This window comes from Danio aesculapii, chromosome 22 (genome assembly GCF_903798145.1).
Source record: "Danio aesculapii chromosome 22, fDanAes4.1, whole genome shotgun sequence".
Lineage (NCBI taxonomy): Eukaryota > Metazoa > Chordata > Actinopteri > Cypriniformes > Danionidae > Danio > Danio aesculapii.
This window is the reverse complement of record NC_079456.1, coordinates 15,390,392-15,414,648: the sequence shown is the minus strand read 5'-3', so window position 1 is coordinate 15,414,648 and position 24,257 is coordinate 15,390,392. Positions and strand designations below refer to the sequence as shown.

At 33.2% G+C, this 24,257-nt stretch overlaps 1 protein-coding gene across 1 annotated transcript; it reads right to left on the bottom strand.

Moving 5' to 3' along the window:
- Window positions 1-3,099: 3,099 nt before the first annotated feature.
- Window positions 3,100-18,464, bottom strand: gtpbp1l (GTP binding protein 1, like). The gene is made up of 12 exons (XM_056447819.1): window positions 18,428-18,464; window positions 18,156-18,342; window positions 16,436-16,547; window positions 14,284-14,464; window positions 12,028-12,376; window positions 11,823-11,946; window positions 11,614-11,728; window positions 11,279-11,423; window positions 9,879-10,197; window positions 8,389-8,567; window positions 6,929-7,054; window positions 3,100-3,949 (listed from the first exon to the last, which is right to left on the bottom strand). Exons 2-12 carry the CDS (start codon window positions 18,321-18,323, stop codon window positions 3,839-3,841), a joined length of 1,929 nt encoding a protein of 642 aa, XP_056303794.1. The 5' UTR covers window positions 18,324-18,342; window positions 18,428-18,464; the 3' UTR covers window positions 3,100-3,838.
- Between the last annotated feature and the right edge of the window lie 5,793 nt (window positions 18,465-24,257).

Below are 24,257 nucleotides of genomic sequence, written 5' to 3'. Positions count from 1 at the left end.
TATACTTGTATACCATCTCTATAAATGTGTGTGTTTTATTTAAGATCATTTATAATGTTCTTTAGAGCTGTAATGCCCTCTAGAATCTGACAGATTGATTAGCTGTAGGCTATAAAACAGTCATATGAAGCGTTGTCATACAGTGTTATGCCTGGATTTCATCAATAGTCTTGGATTTACTAACACAGACTATAATTGAAGTGTTTGGACGTATTTCGGGTTTTCCTCCTGTTGAAAAAATGTCCTAAGAACCCTGCTTAGTGGCTCAATGTATTACTACAGTGTTTTTAAAAGTCTAAACACTTTATTGATATAGTGTACAACCAAGCACATGTGGTCAGAACACAAACGAGTCGCAGGTAATAAAGTATTAAGCGTTTCTCCCAAAGTAAGCTCTGTCTAAACCAGGTCCAAACAAAATGCCAGCACGTGTCTGTAGCTCCGCTCACTCTCCGCATTTTTGCCCTTGTTTGGTATCCCGCCGTGGGTGCGATGACGCGCGAACAAAATGGTGACGGTTGGCCGCGCCTACTTTTAGCTTCATTTGCGCTCTTCAGAAACCTATGGGTGACATCACGGATGCTACATCCATATATTTTGCAGTCTATGATCATGACACAAAGATGACAATCACTGACAGATGGAGATTCGGCTGTGGGGAATAAAGGGTTAAAGTTCATTTTCACAACAACACCACAGTATAGCCAACCTAGTGCTGTGTTTGTTCCTGTCATTTTTTCAGATTTTTGATACAATAACCTACGCTGCAATGCGGGATTCGTCAGCCGTTTGCTATTAAAGGATGATGCAGCAGACTTTTATGTATGGGAATTTGTCAGTAACTGTTACAGTTCATATGGACCAGTTTCTTCTTCCTCTGGATCATAACATGTAAGTGTAATTAAAATTGTTGCCTCGTTTTCTTTAATATGTATTTAATTGTGTGTTGTAACTTGTAATCGCTTTGCATGGCTTGTAATCACTTATCTATTATAGATCAGGGCCTGTACTGTATCTCTCAGGTTAAATCTGTATGGTGCAATACCCACATTGCGTCCAAAACCACGTTGAAAACGTGACGCGTTTCTTCCTTTACTGATTTAAATGCGTTCCTAAACTCGCGATCCTCTGCCGTTGTCTTTGCTATAACCACCATCAGCTGTTTCAAAGGGTGCAGTCAGTTTTCTTAATAGTTCAACTTTTGCCACTGTATGGATTATTACTGAATGTATTGTTGTTTTTACTTGGGGTTAGGTTTAAGAGTAGAGTGATATGCTGGTGTTTAACTGCATTGTTTTATTGCATTCCTGCATTGGGCTCTTACATACTGTCTGCTACCTCATAACTGTGGTGGGCGTTTCTCGCCATATCATAAATATGATTCATTTGTGTAAGAAATGGACTAAGACGTACGAAACAAATGTTGATGTTTAAATTGCCATGTGACGCTCATGCGAAACGAAACCATCTAAAAGATTCACTTTCATGAAATCACAGTGACTCAATCACTCAGCTCATTTGCAAATTATACTGATTCATTGACTTAATTACTGGTAAATGAATCAATTAGAGAGCTGTATCTTGATTCAGAAATCCATTTGAATGATTGATTTGAGAATTAAATTGACTCACCAACTTGGCTTGCAACTGACAACAAGCAGAGAATATTAACTGATAAAATATTTTAAAATGTTTTTTTTTTTTTCTTGCACAATGCTGTTATAGAACTTAAGAAGACACTTTGATGGTACTTTTGTGAAGAGAAATGTAATGTGGCCAAGTTTTTTTTTTTTTTTTGACTAATTGTTTGGAGTCAAATCTTAAGTCATGAAACTGACTTAAATCTCTGACTCAACTCCTTTCAACTTTGTGAGTCAGTTTAATCCAGAATGTCAGATATTGTTAAAGACAAAAAAAAGATTTAAATGATTTAATTGTGAATTAATCTAACCCCCTGGCTCCAGTTGAACTGAGTTGGTTCGATTCCAGATAGTAGAATCTTTACTAACCAAACCATTTCAGTTACTGAGTTAACTGATCAACTTGATTCACTGGCAACTAATAGACACATTGATTCAGTCAGATCATGAGTCACAAAAACCATCTGAATTATTTAACTGCACAATTAAATGTCCGAATCGACTCACTTGAAACTAATAGACCCAATGATTCAGCTGGAATCAGATATTGAGTCATAAAAACATCTAAATGATTAAATTCGCAATTAATTGTCCTATTCACTATGATTATATTCATGTTGTACTAATAAATTCGGCGATGTAAATTTGATTCAAATATTCAGATCCTGATTCACAGAATCATCTAAAGTAAATGATTTATAATAATTTTCATCTAACTGACCCACTGAATCTGATGCAGATTGTCACAGAACCATCTGAATGACTCAATTGCTAATGAAATGACACACTAATCCAACTTACTTGCAACTGATAGACTGTGATTCAGCTTGATTCAGATATCAAGAGTCACAAAAACATTTGAATGATTATATTCACAATTAACTGTCCCATTTGATTCACTTTAAATGAATACCTTAGTGAGTCAATTTGATTAAAAGAGTCAGATCTTGATTCACAAAACCATCTGAATGACTTAACTAAATGAAATGACTTCATACAACTGACTCATTGAATCAGATTTTGCGTCACAGAACTATCTGAAAGACTCATTTGCTACTAAAATGACTCACTTATCCAATTCACTTGTAATTAATCAAAACAGCAAGGGGCATATGAAGAAACAGAAAAAAAAAATAAAGAGTCAAACTGAGGTATTTTGGACCTTTTTGGTACTTTTTGGAACAAAACCTTCATAAAAGTAAACTAAAGTGACTGATATTGGTGTTTTTAATATGAAAACACTCATTGTAATTGCATGGAAAAGAACAGCTCTTCAGCTGAAAATGGTTTTGCACAACATGACAGTGTAAATGAAGATCGATTGCAGTTTGAGGGAGAATTAGCAGTGTTTTTTCCCAATTTTATTGGAATTTATTCAAGGTCTCTTCTCGCTTTGAGTCAAAAAAAGTGGCCCGTACAGGTCAATTTGTTTTAAAATAGCCTAAAATAAATAAGAATAGACAGGTAAAATAAGGTTTAATGAGAAACTGAAAACAGAAACCCGAATTAAATGCCACATGTCATCTGAGTTCGCGCCTCATTCTGTGCCAAAAAATGAAAAGGTGAGACCTTTTTGAAAGTGATGCTGGGTCACGAAATGAAAAGGCAACACGGGAGAGCAGAAAGCCACCTAATTTGTGACGCCCCGCGAGGGACCGGTTTTATCCGCCGTGATTTTGCGCGCGTCTCGGCAGCTACAACGCTCATTAAAATCAGAAGAGGATGAGGGGGCATGAGAGATTGACAAGCAGAACAGATTTCTCCCTTTCATCTGCGTTAGCATTTGCCAAATTCAATTGAAGGAGGAAAATGACATGAAAAATAGCAAAAATCGCTGAACACAAACAGGGATTCAGTCGTGGGCTCCTTAATTGGGTCCTCGGGGAAACATTCCGGCTACAGAAATCCGGGATTTCAGGGTGTTTATTACAGGATGTTAAGAATCCATCGGCTGACAGAATATTAAGTGAAAGGGTTTGATAAGGGGTGGACCGGTAACACAACAGCTGCTTGTCAGTCAGGATTTCGGCAGGATTGTGTCAGCAGAGATGAACGTTTCTAATTAAGCGAGAAAAGCTCAGTCCGGTTTAGTGAGAGCGGGGAACGACTGAGGTGGGGAAAAAAAGGCTTTACTGCCCTCTGGTGTTCACTTTAAAATGTTAAGTCTGATGGCCAGTGGTGATGGCAGAGAGTGAAACTCAGTTTGCGGTCACTCCAGTGGCTGGTGTGGTGCTTGCAGTGCTGCTCAGTGCTGATTTGCCTTTGTGTCGATGACCGCCACGCCGTCGACCACTTCCACCAGACTTCGGCTGAAAGAAATGATAAAAACTAATTATTTAGATCCTGTCATGGGCAGTTATTAAAGTTTTATGAAGATATTTTTTCCAAGACATTTTTTAACATAATAACTTAACTAAGCATAACACATTTCTTTTGTCTTTGGCAGGATTACAGTACATATTTTTTTCAAGTTATTAAGAAACTAGTATTCAGCCTAAAGTGCAATTGAACTAGGTTAATTAGGTCAGAGGTCCCCAGAGCGGGGCCAACTTAAATAAATGTTGTAAACGAATCAGACTTTTAAACTGTAAATACTGCCACTTGACAGATAGAGGATGCACAAGACATCAGCAAGCAAATCAAGGCAAAGGCAGGAGCTGCTCGACTAGTGTATTCAGTATTGATTTCCATTGTGTTATAAATGGGATAGTTTGTTTTTACTATAAGAATTTCATTATAAAACATTAAAAATGATACTGCATCATTAATTAATATGTTGTAAAGCAAATTTTTCTAGTAATTTTTAAATAATGACAAACAAATTAGCAAATTACACATGGCAAATTGAATGTAATACCGTTTGGTATATTCTACTTCAGCCCACAGGCCTCAATTAAGTTTGTGTTTTGGCCCTTTTATAAGAAAAAGTTTGGGCACCCCTGAATTAGGTTAACTAGGCAGGTCAGATCAATTAGGCAGGAAAAAAATAATTTCTTAAGAGGCTAAAAATATTAACCTTAGCAAAAAATAAATAAATAAATAAATTATATAGAATTAATAATAGGAAATAATAATTTAAAAATAGGAAATAATAGGAAATTATTTCAATTATATTGTTTCAATATCTAGAATATTTTTTTTTTGGGACAAAATCGCAATACATATATCTGCTTAAAGTACTATTGTATATTGTTTAGGAAATACGTATAATATTTATTAATATCATTTGTTTACTGTACTTTAACTGTATAGGGTATATGCACAGCTAGTGTTTCTTCTTATACTAATAAACTTCCGGTGAAAGCTTAATGTGACTTTTTTTCAATTTTATATGGTTCCTTTTACAGCATCGATGTTGTAATGTAATTAAAATACAATCAGTTAAATAGTCTTTGCCATTCATTTAGTTGTTCAAGCATAAAACGAGATGAAAAGCCGTTTACAGACACTCGCCCGTCAGGATTAGCAGGCTAGCGCAGAAGCTATTGAATATACTGGTGTAAAATAAATGCTCATTTTATAAAGACATGGCAAGGAAAAATGTAATTTAATGCAGTGCTTCTTGTACATTCTGAGACCCACTTTATATCGTATATCACTCAGTCAGTGGAGATTGTTAATCTTTAAAAGAAAACAGACCTTAAACGTGCTGAATTTGTAACTGCATACAGTACCCCGAAAGCGCTTAACCCAGGTTACTGAAAAAATTAAAAGTCCTTCTGCATACTTTTGCATATACCCTATTGAAGCCAATTGTCATGAGTCAGTACAACAACTCAACAGATTTGTGTTTTTAATATATTTTTTGTAAAAAGTCTATGTATGTAACCATCATGAAGAGGGAAACAAACTGATAATTGTAAATAACAGTTTTGTTGTTTGTTTCTTAGCTATCTCAGCTATGTTTTAATTAGGATATAAATAATGCTTATTAAAGAAAAGGTTGAATACTATTTTACAAAGAAACAATTATGAATTTGGCCCCCTGTGATTATTAATACCACTATCTGGCATGAGCAGTTTTAACTTAGCTTAGCATAGATCATTGAATCAGATTAGGCCATTAACATCTCGCTAATCCAAAGAGTTGATCATGTTTCTATTTAAAACTTGACTTGGAAAATGAAAAATTGCTCTTTTCTAGGCCAATATTCCTCTTTATTTCTATAGCACATTTACAATGTAGACTGTGTCATAGCAGTTTAACATAGAAGTTCTAGTAGATTGAAAATGTGTCAGTCCAGTTTTCAGCGTTGAAGTTCAGTTCAGTGTGGTTCAAATTTCACTGCTGAAAGACCAAATACTGAAGAGCAAATCTATTGACGCACAGCTCCACAAGTCCCAAACCAAGAAACAAAACTTCACCAATTGACGAAAATGAAGCCCTGACATGGCTATATGAACAAATATACTCTGCGATGTAATAATCAACAGAAAAATTAAAAGCAGCTTTTCATTTTCCATTGGTCTTAGAACACAATATAACTACAGAAGAGTCAAGTTTTAAATAGGAAAATTGATGAAACTGGTCATTTTTGAGCAAGATGCTAATGGTCTAATCCGATTCAATGATCTATGCTAAGCTAAGCTAAAAGTGCTCAAGTGATAATATTGTATATCATGATAAAAAGCTTCAGCGATTAGGAACATTAGCAGAAGCCTAATTTAGTCTAAACAACTGATTTGTTGCATTCAAACACTGCTGAACAATAAATCAGCCTAATTTATTACATTAAAGACTCCAATGTCCTTTAAATCTTGAAGATAATGCCCTTTTTTACAGAACCTCTGTGATTTACACTACAGCAAATTAAACATTTATGAGAGAAGTTTGTCCTTAATGCCTTAAACTCCTTTACATTTCATTCACATTTAATGCTCTATTTTACTTTCTTCTCTTTGTTTTCGTCTTTATAAAGTGTTTCTTGTCCCCTGTTGGGACACACAGACAGAGGAAAAGACGAGTTTGATGTTTTAGGGATGAAAAGGGTTGAGCGATTTCAAGTGTCAGTGAACATTTAGAAAAGACGAGTACATGAAGCCCAAAGGGAACGTTAAAAGAACAGAGACGCGAAGCAAAAAAAAAACATCATATTAGATTATACTTAATATCTATCTATCTATCTATCTATCTATCTATCTATCTATCTATCTATCTATCTATCTATCTATCTATCTATCTATCTATCTATCTATCTATCTGAAATAATTATTAATTTGTTTTATTTTTTATTTATAGACTTGGCTGTTGTTTTATTGTATTATTCACAGATGCCTGTTGCTCTTACCAGTTGTCCTGTCTGTGGGCTTCCTCCAGTGTGTGTGTTTTCGTCAACAGGTGATGAAGATGCCTCCACCTGTGATGGAGGTTTCTTGCTGGACTGCATCTTGGCCTGAGGTTTGCTTTGAAGAAGCTGTTAAATCAGAAACATGACAGCAGAAACATCAATGACTCACTGTAGAAGACGTCAATCATGCAGAATTCATAATGTCAGCCAATACGCTCTCAATAAGCCTGTCAAGAAAATGTCACATTTCCTCTTCAAATTCAATGAAATATGATACATTATGCAGGAAGAAATTGAAGCCTATTTCTAGACTTTATCTTTTATCATGTAGGATTGATATTAGAGCAATTTTATTTTTCAGATGATCCGTTTTATTACAATATAATTTTACACAGAAAATGATTTTTACTGCTTTTTCAAACTACTCATTTAAAATGAGTTGAAACTAAACAATTCTTAAGGTTTTTTGGGGATAATCTAATTGTTTTATGTTCAATCCACTTGAATTGGTCAAAACTATGAAGTAAACTTAATCAATTTGTGTTGGAACAACATGAAGGAACTGTGTGGAACCCAGTGGAAATAATGTTTACGACAAAATTCGGTCATCTGTTAAGCACAAAAAAAAGAAGATATTTTAAAGAATGATGGAAAACAGAAACCACTGACTTCAATAATAATCATAAAAACAATACTACGAAAGTCAATGGCTACCAGTTTCCAACATTCTTTAAACTATCTTATGTTCAACATCTTGCATTTTTACAGTGTAAATAATGTTCAAGACAAAATTATGGCTTCTGTTGAACACAAAAAAAGAAGATATTTTAAAGAATGATGGAAAACTAACGATTGACTTCCATAATAATCATAAAAACAATACTATGAAAGTCAATGGCTACCAGTTTCCAACATTCTTTAAACTATCTTATCTTATGTTCAACATCTTGCATTTTTTACAGTGTAAATAATGTTTAAGACAAAATTCTGTCATCTGTTGAACACAAAAAACGAAGATACTTTAAAGAATGTTGGAAAGCAGTAGCCATTGACTTCCATAATAATAATAAAAACAATACTATGGAAGTCTATGGCTACCAGATTCCAACAATCTTCAAAATATCTTCTTTTATGTTCAAATTCTTTTGTGTTTTTAAACCAGTATCTACAAATATTTTTACACAAATATTTAACGATTTGGCCATCATCATTAATACTGTAATAATAAAGTGTTACTATAATTACCCCAGCAGAAATAATTTAATAAAATAAATAAAGGTGGTGGTGGAAATAAATAAATAATTATATTTAAAATAAATAATAAAACTGTCACAATGATAGTGTCATAATAACAAAAATCTAATCTCAATAATACTAAAAATAAGCATGATTTAATTGTTTAAAATGCATTTTATTTTTGAGTGAAATTTTTCCATCTTTTTCTGTTTCAAAGCTCTGACCTTTGTGATGGAGCCCACAGCTTTAGTTCGTCCCTCTCTGAAGACGAGCCTCTGGTCACTATGCAAGTATTCGGGGGTCTTGATGAAGCGGAAGTGAACTGCAGCTTTGTCTCCTGTCCGTAAACACTCTTTGTTCATGCCGATTATTGTGGCCGTTTGTCTGATGCTCCCACAGTGAACTACAACACACACAAAAACACTTAACTGACATTAACTGTACACAACAGCATCTAAAGCTAATCACATAAACATATCTGTGTATTTTTTAGACATATATTTGTTATATTTTATATCAATTATTATTATCATCATAATTCAATACTATAGTTTTAAGAATGAATAAATTATTTTTACAAACGTTTACATTTATAAAAGTGTAACTTACCATAAATAAACAATAAAAACACAATTAATAAATAAAATTGTATATTTTATATACTAATTAGTTATATACTTATTATAAACTAAAATATACATAATTACAGTGCCTACAGAAAATCATCAAACCTGTGAAACCTGTGAAAATCTTACCTTTACTCACATTACACCCTTCTTTCAAAAGACCTTTGAGATAATGTTGTAGAAATGCTACAAAGTTCAGAGAAGGCTACAGATCCATTTCAAAGGCTGGAAAAGTTATTTGGAACATGATTTGATTTCAGGCTGTGTGACAAATAAAGTAGAAATTTCGCAGGGGTATGATGATTTTGTTTAGGCACTGTATATACTATTTAGTTTTATTTATTTTACATATTTATTGTTTTCCCCTAGTAAACTGTATATTCATATACATTTCAGAAAACTATAATATTTGCAAAACCAGTAGATAAAATAGTTTGGATTTACACTTTTAACACTGGTTAGTACATTTTACATTTAAAACAAAACAAAATGTTGCACCAAAATGTGTGTATCCCTTGGTTTCTGTCAAACATTCTATACATTATATATAGTCTCATTATAAATGATATATATAGAAATTAATAGATTAGAAATGTAGGTTCTATTTATGGTTTAACATTACAATGTAGAGTTATTGAGAAAACAAATTAGTCAAATATTTATTTAAATATTTTTATTTATTTAATTGCACTTTATTTTATAATCACACTGTAATTTTTATAAGACCATAAAAAAACTCAAGTATTTATTCAGTTTCTATTAAATGGTCTTAGCAAATTGCCTAAAAATACTATTATGTTTGTAATATCAATAACAAAAGTTCAGTTTAATGTTTTTAATAAATATTGCTAATAAACATTTAAAATGGAATGTTTTAAATACTGTTAAGTATCAGTAATTTGATGTGTAAGTATTTCAAAAGTTATTTTCAAAAGTTTAATCCAGTATATTTAATATCATAAGTCATTATTTATTTTAAACCTCTATTTTAAATAATTTTAACGCAATATGTAAATCAATCAAGCAATTTAATATCACATCGAATAAAAAACCCAATGTAATATTTCTCATTTGTCTCCTCCACTCACCCATAGCCTGGTATCTCGGTGAAATGGTCGTCGGATGATGCAGAACCAGAATTTCAGCCTCAAACTCCCAGCATGCCTGTGGGTTGAGTCGGGGTGACACCATCACCATTCCCTTCCTGATGGATGAGCGCTTGATCTTCTTTAGGGAGAAGGAGGCTGTCTGCCCGCCACGGACCTCTTTTACTGGCATTCGCTTGCGGTGGATGGATTTCACAGCGATGGGGAGGAAGACACCCAGAGGGTCTGGACCGAGGAGCAACGTGTCATTCAGGCGAATTAATCCACGTAAAGTTGTTCCTGAAACTACCGTACCGACACCCTGAGGAGCAGACGAAAACAGAAATAAAGTAAGAGAGAAAAACAAGATTATGTGGCCAAAAGTACATCTTTACTTACTTTTCTTAAAACACCGATTTTGTCATTGATTTTATGAGAAAAGGAATATTTGGTACTAGTTTCTCATTCTCCATAAGAAATACGGAGTTTTGTAGACTTTTTTTTTTTTTGCCAAATTTGTATACGTTTTTTAGCATCTTCTTTTTAAATAGCTAATTTTGTACCATTTGTGTTCACTGTCATCTATTTGCCAAAAACAACAATGACAACAAGAAAAAAAAATTCTGGACAATAGTTGCTCTTTTTCCCCAAAAAATATGTTTTTGTGCAATTGGCCATTTATGTGAACAAATTTTTTTTACAACCCTCAGCTATTTAAAAAAAAAAATAAAATAAATAAATAAATCAAATTTTGTCCCTTTTTTTAAACTGCTATTTTTGTAGCATTGTCATCCGTTGAAGAAAATGCCTTTTTTTGGACCTCTGCTGGATAAAAAACTATTTAAAATTTTGTTTACCTTTTTTACCTTTTAATTTAAATTTTTGTACCCCATTGAAGAAGGATACTCTGAAACTCTGGCAACAAATAGCTACTTTTGTACAGTTGTTGGCCATTTTATATGAAAAATAGCCATTTTTGTACCATTTTCGAAAAATCTTCTATTTTTTACTACAATTATCCATTTTACAAAAAAGTATTTTTTAGATCATTTTTAGACTGTTTTTTCCCCAATTTTTTGGGCAAATTTTTCTACCCCATTTTCATTTGAGGAATAGGGCATTGACATTGTTTTGTTTACTGGTACTAAATGTGTCATCAATCTGAATCTCTGATGGCAAATTGCTATTTTTGTATAATTGTCTGCCATTTTATGTGCGAAACAGCCATTTTTGTACCAGTTTTGAAAAATTGCTATTTGAACTATTGTCATCTATTTTACCAAAAAGTCTATTTTGGACCATTGCCAAATTTTTATTCATTTATTTTTTTCTCAAATAAAAAAAAATTTAATTTTTATGTCATTTTAAATGAAAAAGACTATAATGACAGTTTTTTTGTTTACCGGTACTGAATACGTGTCATCAATCTGAAACTCCGGCGGCTCGTCATCTTTATATGATGTTCTGGGCGACAGCAGGTTTAGGAACATCTTTAGCAGGTCCATGTTTTCACCAGTCACATTCGAGATCTGGAAAATCGGACACATCCTATACACAAAAATCATTATTTAGTAATTATTGAAAAAAAAGTTTATCTCGTTTATGCTGCAATTTAGTTTTATTTAACAATAAATGGATTTTTGTGCTACTCTACATGTGATTATATTCATGAAATATATAGTTGCTAATGTAAATTTATGGGATTTTTGCTCATTCTATCTGAAAATGTGGTAGTTACCTCTCTGAGCTGAAGTTTGAGGCTGTAACGATGACATCATCTTTGTTTTGCACCAAAACAGGAATTTTTCGGCATCCCGGAGACTTCAGTAACCTCTGTAATAACTTTAGTGTCTCTGCAACACACAAATGAGTAATGTGCAAACCAAATACGACTATCAAAACTCTAAACTGGAAAATAGCTGAGACTAAGGCAAAGATTAGCATTACCTTGTAAGATGTTAGCAGGACACATGTCTATCTTAGTTACGACTACAAAAACAGGAACGTTGAGGGCCAGAGCAAGACCGAGGTGCTCTTTAGTCATGCCAACGATCCCGGCATTACTTCCCACCTTCACGATAAATAAAAAAACAGTTCATAAAACTTCAAAACACCCAGTACATACACTTGAGGCACACCTACTGCCTCTCACCATTAGCATGCAGAAATCCGGCAAGTGGCCTGTCATCCCGAATACTGTGGTCTTCAGATACTTCTCATGTCCTGCCAGGTCAATAAATGTAATGACCTTCGATGACCTCTCACAGATTTTGGTCCAGTCCAGGCTTCCCCCGTGACTGTCCGGTTTGTTGACCACCTGCCCTTCCTGGTCGAATCCCAGGATGTCATTCCCGACGCTGCTGGTCCGGCCGCTCTCCATCTCGTGTTTGTGGCGGAAGAGCTTCTGGCGGGCAAATCCGCGACCATTGTCAAGTTCACCGTGAGTTAGGACACCCAGAAGTGTGCTTTTACCGGCATCCACATTTCCTACAACCGCCACTCTGAAGGGAGAATGCATTCTAATTAGAGCTGCATGATATATGGAGGTTAAATCAATAATGGCTTTGGTTATTTGGCTAAGTGCAATTGTCAAATCATGCAGACTGAGATTTAGTCACATAAATACCATATTTTCTGGGTTTTATTTTCTATTGGGAAGACTAAGAGAAGATAATATGGAGGAACAGAACACAGTAAACTCAAAAAAGCTTTGGCTCTAGGCATTTTTGTGATACTAATATCACATTAAAATTCCAAGTGCAACATTTTTGAAGCACAAAGGCAAATGACCTCTCACTCAGTTTTAACTTTCACTTTCAAGTGCAACATATAAGCAACATGTAGAAAACTTAAACCACAAGTTAACTTTAATATCTAATAAGTAATAGCTGTAATATGCTAATGTAATAAAGCCATCTGGGGAAAATTCCTGCATCATACAGCAACGTATATCACAGAAAAACACATTATCGTAATAATTGTTGGGTAAGTTACTCCAAAAAAGTTATTAATTACTTATCACATCATTAATATTGTACTTTGTAATTACATTACCTTAAAAAGTAACTTAGTTACTCAATAATAATTTAATTATTTCACTCAATACTACTTAAAATCCAAATGAATCTCAATGCATAGACAATAGAATCTAAATTCTTTACATTTCTTAAATATTAGTCAAACCAGACCTCTTATATATAAATATACAATTATATGTATCAAAACAAAAAAAATAGATTCAAAATAATTACACATAAATACCATAAACCCTGTACAGTGGTCCTTCGTTAATTGTGTGAGAAATAATAACCCACAATAGGCAAAATTTGTGAAGTAGTCAGCTTTACTTTTTTCAATTATTAGATGTTTTAAGGCTGTAAAACTGAATGTAACGAACCGAAGATTAATTTATTGCGCCCTACAGTCATGTAACTTTTACTTTACTTTAGCATGTCCAGAATTCCAAATTTTGTGTGATGGTTAGCATCTTTCTCTGCCCTTTGGGTGCTACCGCAGGCGCCTTTGAGGGTGCAGAACATTTCGTCAACATTATGGGGTTTGTTGGGTTGAAAACTTGCGAACATACAGTACAGCACTTAAGTCACACTGCTAGGATCGAATATTTATGTAAATTTCGCAAGCTGAACACATTCTGTACTGTAGTACACAATACACTGTGGAGAAAAAAAAAAAGGATGTCAAATTGCACAAATAAAATCTGCGAAACTGCAAGGCCACGAAAGGTGAAGCGTGTTGAAGCGAGTGACCACTGTATTCTTAAGCATCTGCAATTATCGGACAAAATTTATTTGGTTATCCAAAATATCTGAATAACAAAATCCTAAATTAATAGCAAACATTCTGACTGTATACCTTATATTTTGTTAAACTAATTTCCAACTCAATTCATTGTTTCTCAAGTATTTAAATTGACCTTTTTAAGTGGAAAAATAGAATAATTTTCTGGAAAATACATTTGTACATTCATCGATACATTCGTCAACAGTATTTTAGACCAGGGGTTTTCAAACTGTGGGGCGAGCCCCACCAGGGGGGCGCGAGATATTGAGGCGTGCACTCAAGTAAATTATGATGACGTTAGCTCCACAGCTAACTATCAGGCACCTGTAGAGTTAATGCGTTCCAGTAAAATATAAACAAATAAAATGGATGGGGGGGGGGGGGGTCCTAAAAGTTTGAAAACCCTTTTTTAGACAAGTACATTCTAAGCAGCTCTAATTAACTTATCTAAAATCGAAAAGTAATCCCTTACTTTACTTTTTCAATGCAAAAGTAATTTAGTTACATTTTCTAGTTACTTTTAACTAGTTACACGCAACACTGACCACAATGTTTGTTCTTTCCCAACATTTATTTCATATAATTTCACATCAAGCCCTCTTCTAACCTGACTTCCAGGAAGTCGGCCTCTCCCACACGGCGCCGGATGAGATAATCCCGCACACGTCCCGCAGTCTCCATCCTCTCTCTCAGCAGAATCAGGTCAGCCTCAACCTGTTCACAAAGAGACTGAACCGTAGCGACAGATGCTTCCATGTCCCGCTCATCCAGACCATAATCACCACCGTCTGAGACGCACAGACAAACAGAATCCATCAGCAGTCTAACTAGGCCATTTACTTCTGCCAAAGTCACAATCAATTTCTCAGATGAATGCTAAATGGCTCGAGAATAGAAGTGATTGATGGGCAAGTGTAGAAATTGTGGTTGAACTAAGCCACGACTAAACGTAACCTTTGACCCTGAAGGCTACAGGGTCACTTGAGAAACAACAACACAAGAAGAGTGTCTTTTATGTAGATATAGTTCTATATAAAAACTAAACAGATAAATAGTGCTGGCTAAACATTAATCATGATTATTCACATCTAAAATAAATGTTTTGACATAATATACGTACTGTGTATAGTTATGTTTTCATATATATAAATAAATACACACATGCATGCATTTAAATATGAGAAAATGTTTTTTTACACAAAATATATGTGTATGATAAAAATTACATATACATTAAATATATATGCAAAAATAGTTTTGTGTAGCTTTGTTTTGTTTTTGTTTTTTTTAAAGAAAATAGTGCTGTCAAATGGCTAATCGCAATTAATCACATCCAAGATCAAAGTTTAGATTTACATAATATACAAGTGTTTTGTGTATATTTATGCATACAATTATATACAAATACACAAACTGTACGTAAAACACAAAAATAAACAAAAGAAATGTGTGTATAGTTATATATAAATAATATACGACTATACACACACAACATATAATAATATAGACATATATTATTTTTATTATATAAAATGTTCATGGTACGCTGAATTATTTTTGTGTAAATATGAACCTTTTAAATCGCAATTAATCATTTGACGCCATTAAAAGAAAACATCCAAAATGCACTTTTAAGCGTTTCTTTTGTCACGCTTTATCAACTTGCTTCTGAGTATATCAATTACAATACTAACGTTTTTTTTCTTGAACCATAAGTCATTACATACACCATTATGCACAGATTTATTCATGTGTATTCTGAAGGTTTTTATAGCTGGGTTTGTTCACGTATCATATGACTTAATAATATACATAATTTTTGTCAACAACATTTTTTTTCTGGCTGTTTACAGTATTTTCAGAATTAAGGAGTGATACAATAAAAAGATTCTGTAAAAACCTTTGACTTAAAAATAAATTAGTGAGAAATGTATGAAAATTGTAGAAATGTATGAAACATTTTAGGAAACTTGCACTTCATAAAAAGGTTTGCAATCCTAAGTATAATCAAATCAAGTATGAATATAATTCAGGGTTTCTGCAGGTTTCACCAAGTAAAAATGTTAAGACATTTTTAAGACCATTATAAATTCAATTTTAGACTTACACAGAGCTAAATGCTAAGGATTTTTTTTTGTCAAATATCTCAGTTAGAAAAGATTTTCACTTGCCATATCAAAGAATGATTAAAATTTAATACATTATTATATAAAATAATACCAATTTAGCTTGAATATTTTTTTTATCAATTTTCAAATATATAACTACACAAACCCTATAACCCTTATCAAGAATAGAATAAAACATAGTCGTCAATTTATTCAGTGTACAATAATAATAATTTAATAATAAAAACTATAGGTCAGGTCAGTATCCTCAGCAGTAAACAAATGGAGAACTTTTAAGCAAATGTTATTGTAAGGAAAGTAATTAAATGCTCTTTTTAAATAAAACGTTTAATTGAGATTGGGATTGTTGGCGATTGTATGGGTGTTAATGGCCAGATTGGGTAGCTGTACATGAACAAAGAAAAATTAAGACCTGTAAAAAAAAAAAGATTTAAGACCTATAACACAACATTTCAATTGATTTAAGACTTTCTAAGGTCTAAAATTTAGCTTTTAAGATTTAAGACACTTAAAGACTTTAAGACCCCACGCATACCCTGTAATTAGTTATGATTACGATCTAGTTATTAGTTATTCGTTTTACCCTATTCGTCTGCAGTGTTTTGTCTCAATATCTTCACAATGTCTCACCTGTTCCCATGCCAATCACATAGATGGTTTCTCCACATCCTTCCTCAATTCGATCTCGCAGCTGTTTTTGTAAACAGTCATATTGCTCTCCTGTGGGGCTGACCAGCGCAAACTAACAACACATAAGAGCAGTTTATTAGTAAAGCAACTTCTAGAAGAATAATAGGAAAAATTATTGTATATTGAGTATTTTGATATATGACATTATATGTAATGCAGAAATATTCTGTTTTTTAATACCTACAATGCTCAGCATATATGAGTACACCCCATTTTGAAAATGATTACGTTTATCTATTTCTCAGTGAATATGGGTAATATATATTGGTGCATTTGAACAAAGCAGATTTATTAAACAGATATATTTACTAGAATAATATTTTAGTCACAGAACATCTTTAGAAATGGAAATACATTAAATTCATGCAAAATATTGTAAAGAAATTACAAACTACAACAAAATAACAAACTACAACATTACAACATATAAAAAAATTATATATATATATATATATATTTTTTTTTTTTTTTTTTTTTTTATTGTTCCTCTTTTTAAAATTTGTATTCAATATTTTTCTATAACATATACATTTGGGCTACTAATTTTTGAACAATTATTGTAAGTTATTTTGTTAGATTAGCCCCAGATTTGGCTTCAGTACTGACTAAACTAATGTATATGCACAAATATAATATTGTAAAGCCTCCTACAGAAAATATTTATTTAGATGAGAGATTTGTGGGGGGCGGGTGTACTCATATATGCTGAGCATTGTATTTACAGACGTATATACATTGTATATACAAGTATACAGGAATAAATAAAATATTTACTCAAGTAAAAAAAAAGTGTATTCATGTCATTAAACATCATGAAAAACATCAAATTGATTGTGAAATAATGCTAACACCTCATCTTTATTACATTAATTTTAGAAAAAACGTATAATAATTCATATTTTTAGAAGAACATAATGATTACACAAGTAGATTACCATGTCTCTTTTTGTAACTATATATTAAACTGATATTTCTATTTTGTATAATTAATTTAAAAACATTAATGAATAATACAGCTTTTATTTATTTTTTTACATTTGTTTTATTTACAAAATAATGATACTACAACTGCAATTTTGATTTTTTTTTCAATGTCTGTCTTGAAAATAAACACCTTATTTAAAAGATGTATAAAATATATACTGCTTTAGACAGCAGACAGGTTAGCTTCACTTTCTATTAAAAATATGCAATAAAATGGTTTAATGCGATGTGAATTTATTATTGAATATATAAACAGTAAAAAATGAATTATCATTTTGCAAATGTAGGTCTAATTATCTAATTAAGGGTAATGTAATAATATTTCTACGTTTTAAACTTTGATTAAATGTGTCCAAAAAACCTTCTAGACCTCTTTCAAACTTTTGTTTCCAAACTTTGCACTTCCTCCACATCAGCGAAAATCCTCCACAGCGAAAATCACTTCCTCTACAACGAAAATCGTCCACATTACAGTATTTAATTTATACTGCACATATGCATATATAGGCACCGCGCGAGAGCCAGCTGGCGTTCACTCACAGCCAACGTGTCACTCACGGACCGGCATTTGCACCGAATTAAAAGTTTCTCATTGTGTTTTAAACCACGTATTTTTTGTTATAAACTTTTAATATTGATTCATGCACACAGAGAAGCTGTCAGGCCTGAGCGAAACCTTGCTGGTGAGGTCTAAATGGTCCTCGGCTTCCCCGTTCTGGTCGTCGCGGGCGTCGCTGCACTCTGCGCCGGGTGAATCTTCAGCGCAGCCCCGGTCAGGTGCGAACATGCAAGCGGGCACTACCGACTCCACCGCCGGGCTTAAGCTTGACTCTGTCGCCGCCATCTTCTGCTCCAGCCTCGGTCTGGAAAAGATAAACTGTTAGGGTTTGGTTTGCGTCCTAAAAGTTTGGTAAGTGTTTGTTAACCCAACAACTTGGTCACGCTAACCTGTGGAGTTTACATGCACTTTTTGTATGCGGAATAATATGGGGCCTCTGGCAGACACGCCTAACAATGAATAATTAATTATTATTTAGAGATCAGTCGTTTTAAACTTTACTTTTATTGTTGTTTTAAACTTTCTAAAATTTAATTTTCTAAAGTTTAACCCTATGCGACTGATTTCAAAGCACGTTTCTACGCCATATTGTCAAATAAAGTGTAAACTGTTTATGTATTTTCTGATACAGACGCCTGCTTATGAATAATTAATAAGGACAATCTCAACCAGTAGCCTAGGTCTTAACTGTGATAGACTTTTTGGTTTAAAAAAAGAACTTTTTTTCTTAATGAGAATAAAGTAATAAAAAAAGTTTTGTTCCTAAAAGTCAACGTTGTGTTTACATCAGAATAGGACTCGCAGACACGCCTACTTGGTAATAATTTATTTACCCCATTGCATAAATTAGCCAGGAGGCAAGTCTGAACAAGTCTCTCTAATACCAAAGTATCGTTTGTATATGTAAATATTAAATATCAACGGGGAATTATATTCCAACATATGCATAATTAATCAAGTCATTTGCGTGAGGGGAAAAATAGAAACATCAAATTCCTTTTTTTTTTTGTCTTTTTTTCTAGTTTTGAATTAAATGGATTATGTAAAAGGAGTGTGGACACAAGATGGCAGCATTGTGTTTTGTATTGAAAGCAACTTGCTTCGACGCTATTGTATAATTTTGTCATTTTATTTATAAATAAATATTTATTTATATAACTGTTGTTTAATATTTGTTTAATAATTAATAATAATTTTATTTTTCACATGATAAATACATTATTATAAAATACAAGCAGACTGCCGTGTTTACATATGTTAATATTATTAATTGTTGTAGTATTATAATTCATCACAATAAAGAAAGAAAGAATATAGTCTTGGATTTTGTTTCTATATTATATTCCGGTTGTTTTGTGCAGTTTTGTGTATATATTTATGTATGTTTTTAATATAATTCTTTGTACTGTTGTTGTTTTTAATTGATGGTTTATTTTATTATTAGATGGATATTTTGTTGTGCAATGCCTATATAATAATAATAATAATAATAATAATAATAATAATAATAATAAATGCAAAATATTTTTGTCTTTACATTACAAATTATGTAATAACAAAAATAAAAGTAGTACAATGAATAGTAACTGTTATTAATACATTCAAATACCTTAGATTTTTGTAAATAAGTATATGAAATACTGCACTGGTTTGAAGTCACATGAATTGCTCAGGTGGCCATTGCTTCAACCGACTGTAAAAAAAAAATCTTGATGGTTCTGTAGGTTTCGTCTATCAAATCTGATATTTAAATTGTATTTCACATTGGATTTGAGTCAGGTGATTGGCTGGGCCATTCTGCAGCTTGATTTTCTTTTTCTAAAAGCATTTGAGAGTTTCCTTGGCTGTGTTTTGGATCATTGTCTCGCTGAAATGTTCACTCTGGTTTCATCTTCATCATACTGGTAATGTCAATGTTGGACTGAAGCAGCGAATATTAATTTACAATGACAAGAGGGTTGCTGAAGAACCTCTGAGAGATTTCACTGCCTTTTTACTCCTCCCTTCATGTGTTCAATGCTTTTTTCCTGTGTTATTTCATTTTATTACACACAACCAGTGGTGTAGTCCTAAAAAAAAAAGTTGGTGTACTATTACCCACCCAACACGCCCATGCTGTTTTATCATTTCACCTGAACGTTTCAGCGAGACATCATTCAGTTAATTTCGAAAAACCCACGAAACTTTCTCACAGCTGCTGTGGTCGTCAGGGGGCGGGGAATGGCGCAAAATATAAACAAAAATGTACCAATTGCAACAAATTAGGATGAGAGTTAAAAAGAATTCGGTATACAGTTAAAGGGGAAGTCTTATCCGCAAAACAACTGAGTATACTGAGGGTATACGCAATTATTGATCCTTAGAAGTAGTAATACCCAAACAGCTAGTGGAAAAAAGTAGGCAGACTGAGTATACGTGCATATAGCCCCGATTACACCACTGCACACAACTTGATTTGTAAACTAATTTGTTTTCTTTTCATATATGTTTTTCTTGGATTTGGTGAAAATTTCAAGTCAACAGCATCTAGAAATATGTTTTCTGAGAAAAATGGTGATGTGTTGAATTTCCCTCAATATAGTGTATATATTCACATTTAAATATAAATCAAACTCATTAAACTGACTTCAAATGATAGAAATACCAGAAAAAGATCAGAACAAACATCTCTTTTTCGCTTTAACAAGGTGAAGATATTTGTGGTCAATCTTTAGAAGTTGCCTTGACAACTAAACAAGCTTTATTTCAGTGCTTTTAACATTGCGCTCATTGTGTTCAATCCTAATGCAAACAGCACACATACATTGCTCTTTGCTGCTTTATATGATGTTACAGCTGCCTGGAAGTGTCTGGAACTTTCTCCTGGCAAACACTTTGTTTCAGTCAGCAAAATGGAGCGTAAATTGGTTTCATGAAAGTGTTTTTTTTTTTTTTTTGCTGTGTGCTATACAGTAATTTGTGTCTGCAGGCAACAATCAAGTGCAAGACAGTGAAAACTGAAAAATCGTGCTTTGGCAACAATGCTTAAAAACAGATCCAAAACTCGACCCAAAAAAGACTAATGGTGTGTTCAGAATGCATTTGAATGAATTGAGTTGATTAATTAATGGATAATTACATTGAAAATAAATTAAAATTTTATCATAACCCATACAGTTCATATTATTTGACAGTATGTTTTGTATATTATATTATGTGTCATATTCAGCTTATATAATGCATATTTAAAAGTTATGAATAATGGCAATAATACAAACATTGGTGAGTGGTGGTGTTGTGATTTCCTGTAGGGAGCAGCATTTCACAGCAAATGGAAATGTTTTTTAAAAAGAAAAATCATTTGACATTGTATCATCTGAATTAGTGCTGCAGGATATATATATATATATATATATATATATATATATATATATATATATATATATATATAGATAGATATATAGATATATATATATAGATAGATAATAATAATATTAAATAACACATTATTGGTTGATGACATTAATAATAGTTTATCATATAGAATTCAGCATTGAATTATTTACCCGACATTCGGCATTGAATTATTTACCCACCCAGGCTGAGATTTTACCCCGAAGCCAGCAGCAAAGGACGACTTTATGACCTCAGTACCTGTCGATCAATGTGAGGAAGACAGTAGGAGAGAGACAGACAGACAAACACAGTGCTGAACTGACCGGCGGGGATGGACTCTCTCAGAAACACAAGCCTCTTTTTGTGCAGCTTGATTGAAATTCTGGGGCTTGTGGAGTCACAGGCCATTCGAGAGCTGTGGCCAATTAGGAAGTTGGGAAAGCAGGGGTCTGTGTCTGGATGAGCTGAGGAAGATGTGCGGTGGGGTTTTCATACGGCTCAACATGGACAGAATGCCATGCCAAATGCAGCTGAGTGACATCCTAAAGCGTCGCTCAGGGTTTTAATAGGCCAACGCCAGCCAGGAAGATTTCCACCAATCCTGAGCATCGAAAATTTCTCCAATTATGCTCTTTTAAAAGTTCAGAATTTTTGTCTCCTTGAATAGATTCCAGGGTCAAAAATCTCTAATTTTTTTAAATAATATTCATTAATAGGTCGGTTATTTTGTCCCATCTGGCCTAAATCCTTTGCATTTTCAAAAAAATAAAATAAATTCGATACTATTTTTATGTTTTTGCTTCATACTTCAGTTCATTTCAGTAAGGGTTTTGTTGCAACCCCAAATCAGAAGAAGTTGGGACAGGATGGAAAACACAAATAAAAACAAGTAGGGATTTCTAAATTTACTTTGACTTTTTGTTCATTGCAGACAAAACAACATTATTTTATGTTTCTCATGACTTTTATTGTTTTATCTTCTTCAACATAAACATATATTTCAATTTTGGTTCTTAAAACACATTTCAAAATAAGTTGGGACAGGAGCATTTTAGGGCTAGTAATCAGGTGAACTGGTTAAATGATGTGATTTGAAACAGGTGATGTCAACAGATGATTGTAATTATGATTTGGTACAAAAGCAGCATCCAAGAAAGGTCTAGTCGTTTGAGAGAAAAGATGGGCCGAGGATCGCAACTTTGCGCAGCAAATACGTGAGGAAATTATTGAAATGTTTAAAAACAATGTTCCTCAAAGTAAGATAGGAAGTAATTTTGATATTTCACCTTCAACAGTGCAGAACATCATTAAAAGATTCAAGGAATCTGGAGGAATTTCAGTGTGTAAAGGACAAGGAAGCTTAAGCTAAACAACCATGATCTCCAATCCCTCATCAAAAACGTCATTAATCTATAAGCGATATCACCACATGGGCTCAGGACTAGTTTGGCAAAGTTGTCAAGTACCACAATACGTTGTTTCATCCACAAATGCCAGTTAAAACTGTACTGTACCAAAACGAAGCTCTATGTTAACAGTGTCCAGAAGCGCCGTCAACTTCTCTGGGCTAATCAGTATTTCAGGTTGTAAGCTTGAAATGCTTATGCCAGATCTGAGTTCTTCTGATTGGTCCATCGCTGAATGTAAAAGTTGACAGACTGTCTTAAAAATGTAGCATTTATGTGGAAGACGCTTAAGATGCTTTAGAGGCCATTCAAACATAACGCATATTTGCCTCTAAACGAGAGTTGTAGCGTTCAGGAATGGTTTTAAAAGTGCCGCCTTCCAAATGTTAACTCCAAATAAAACCATTTTCATGCCAACTTGCTATTGTAAGCAGACACTTGCAAATCTTGCCCCACTTCCTTCTGATTGGTCCACTGCTTTGGAACTGATATTGATTAACAGTGCTGTATGTAAAAAAAAAAAAAAATGCTTTTCACAGAGGATGACAAACTGATATAACATTAAAAATAAATTAAAAACAATACAGTATTTTGGTGTTCTGTGTTTGTCTGAGGTAATTAGTCTACAGCAATGAGTATATTCTATACAAAGTATGAAGCTGATTGGTCAGTTCTTGTCACGTGACTCGTGGTGCACTAGCAGCATTTTGAAAAGCCTGTAATATGCAAGCGTGTCGCACCAATTGCGCTTTACATATGCGTTGCTCCCAATATGCATGCATAAGCCGTTTGCCTCCATTGGAAATAACGAACTTGCGCGTGCAAAAGACAAAATATGTGAATGGCTCCTTATTCAGTAGTCAGTGCATCTAAACTGCAACATTCTTCCAGTAAAACATTGAAACCCTGAAAAGTCCCAGGGTGCAAATTCAATAATGCGAAACATTAATCAGGTGAACCAAATCATCAAACATAACAAACGAATGAAATTTTTCGAAAAAGCTACAAATTTCTAAAAATCTGTTATTTGTTTAACGTAAACTATCATGGTTAGGTTAGAAACTAGTTAAGATTCATTCAAACCAGTTTGCTGGTATCTTTCAAGTAACAATAGTTTTTCACGCGATTTAAAAGTCATATGTCACATGGTTACGCCAGCTGGATGTTCTGTTGTCTGTTGCATTCATATATTCTGCAGTCTCTGAAATTCAGACTTTTCTTATGTTATAAATCTCGCTAATCTAATTTGAACTGTGAGTGCACATAACTGGCCCCTTCCCCATAATGTCAGATTTGTTTAATTGTCAGATTTGTTTTTCAGTGTTATGGAAAGTGGGAGGAAAATTCATATTAAGGTGAACAATTAATCCGTGTTTGATTAATTTTTTATTTTTTTGTAATCTTTGATCAAAGTCCATTTGCTTTCACAGTTGAAGTT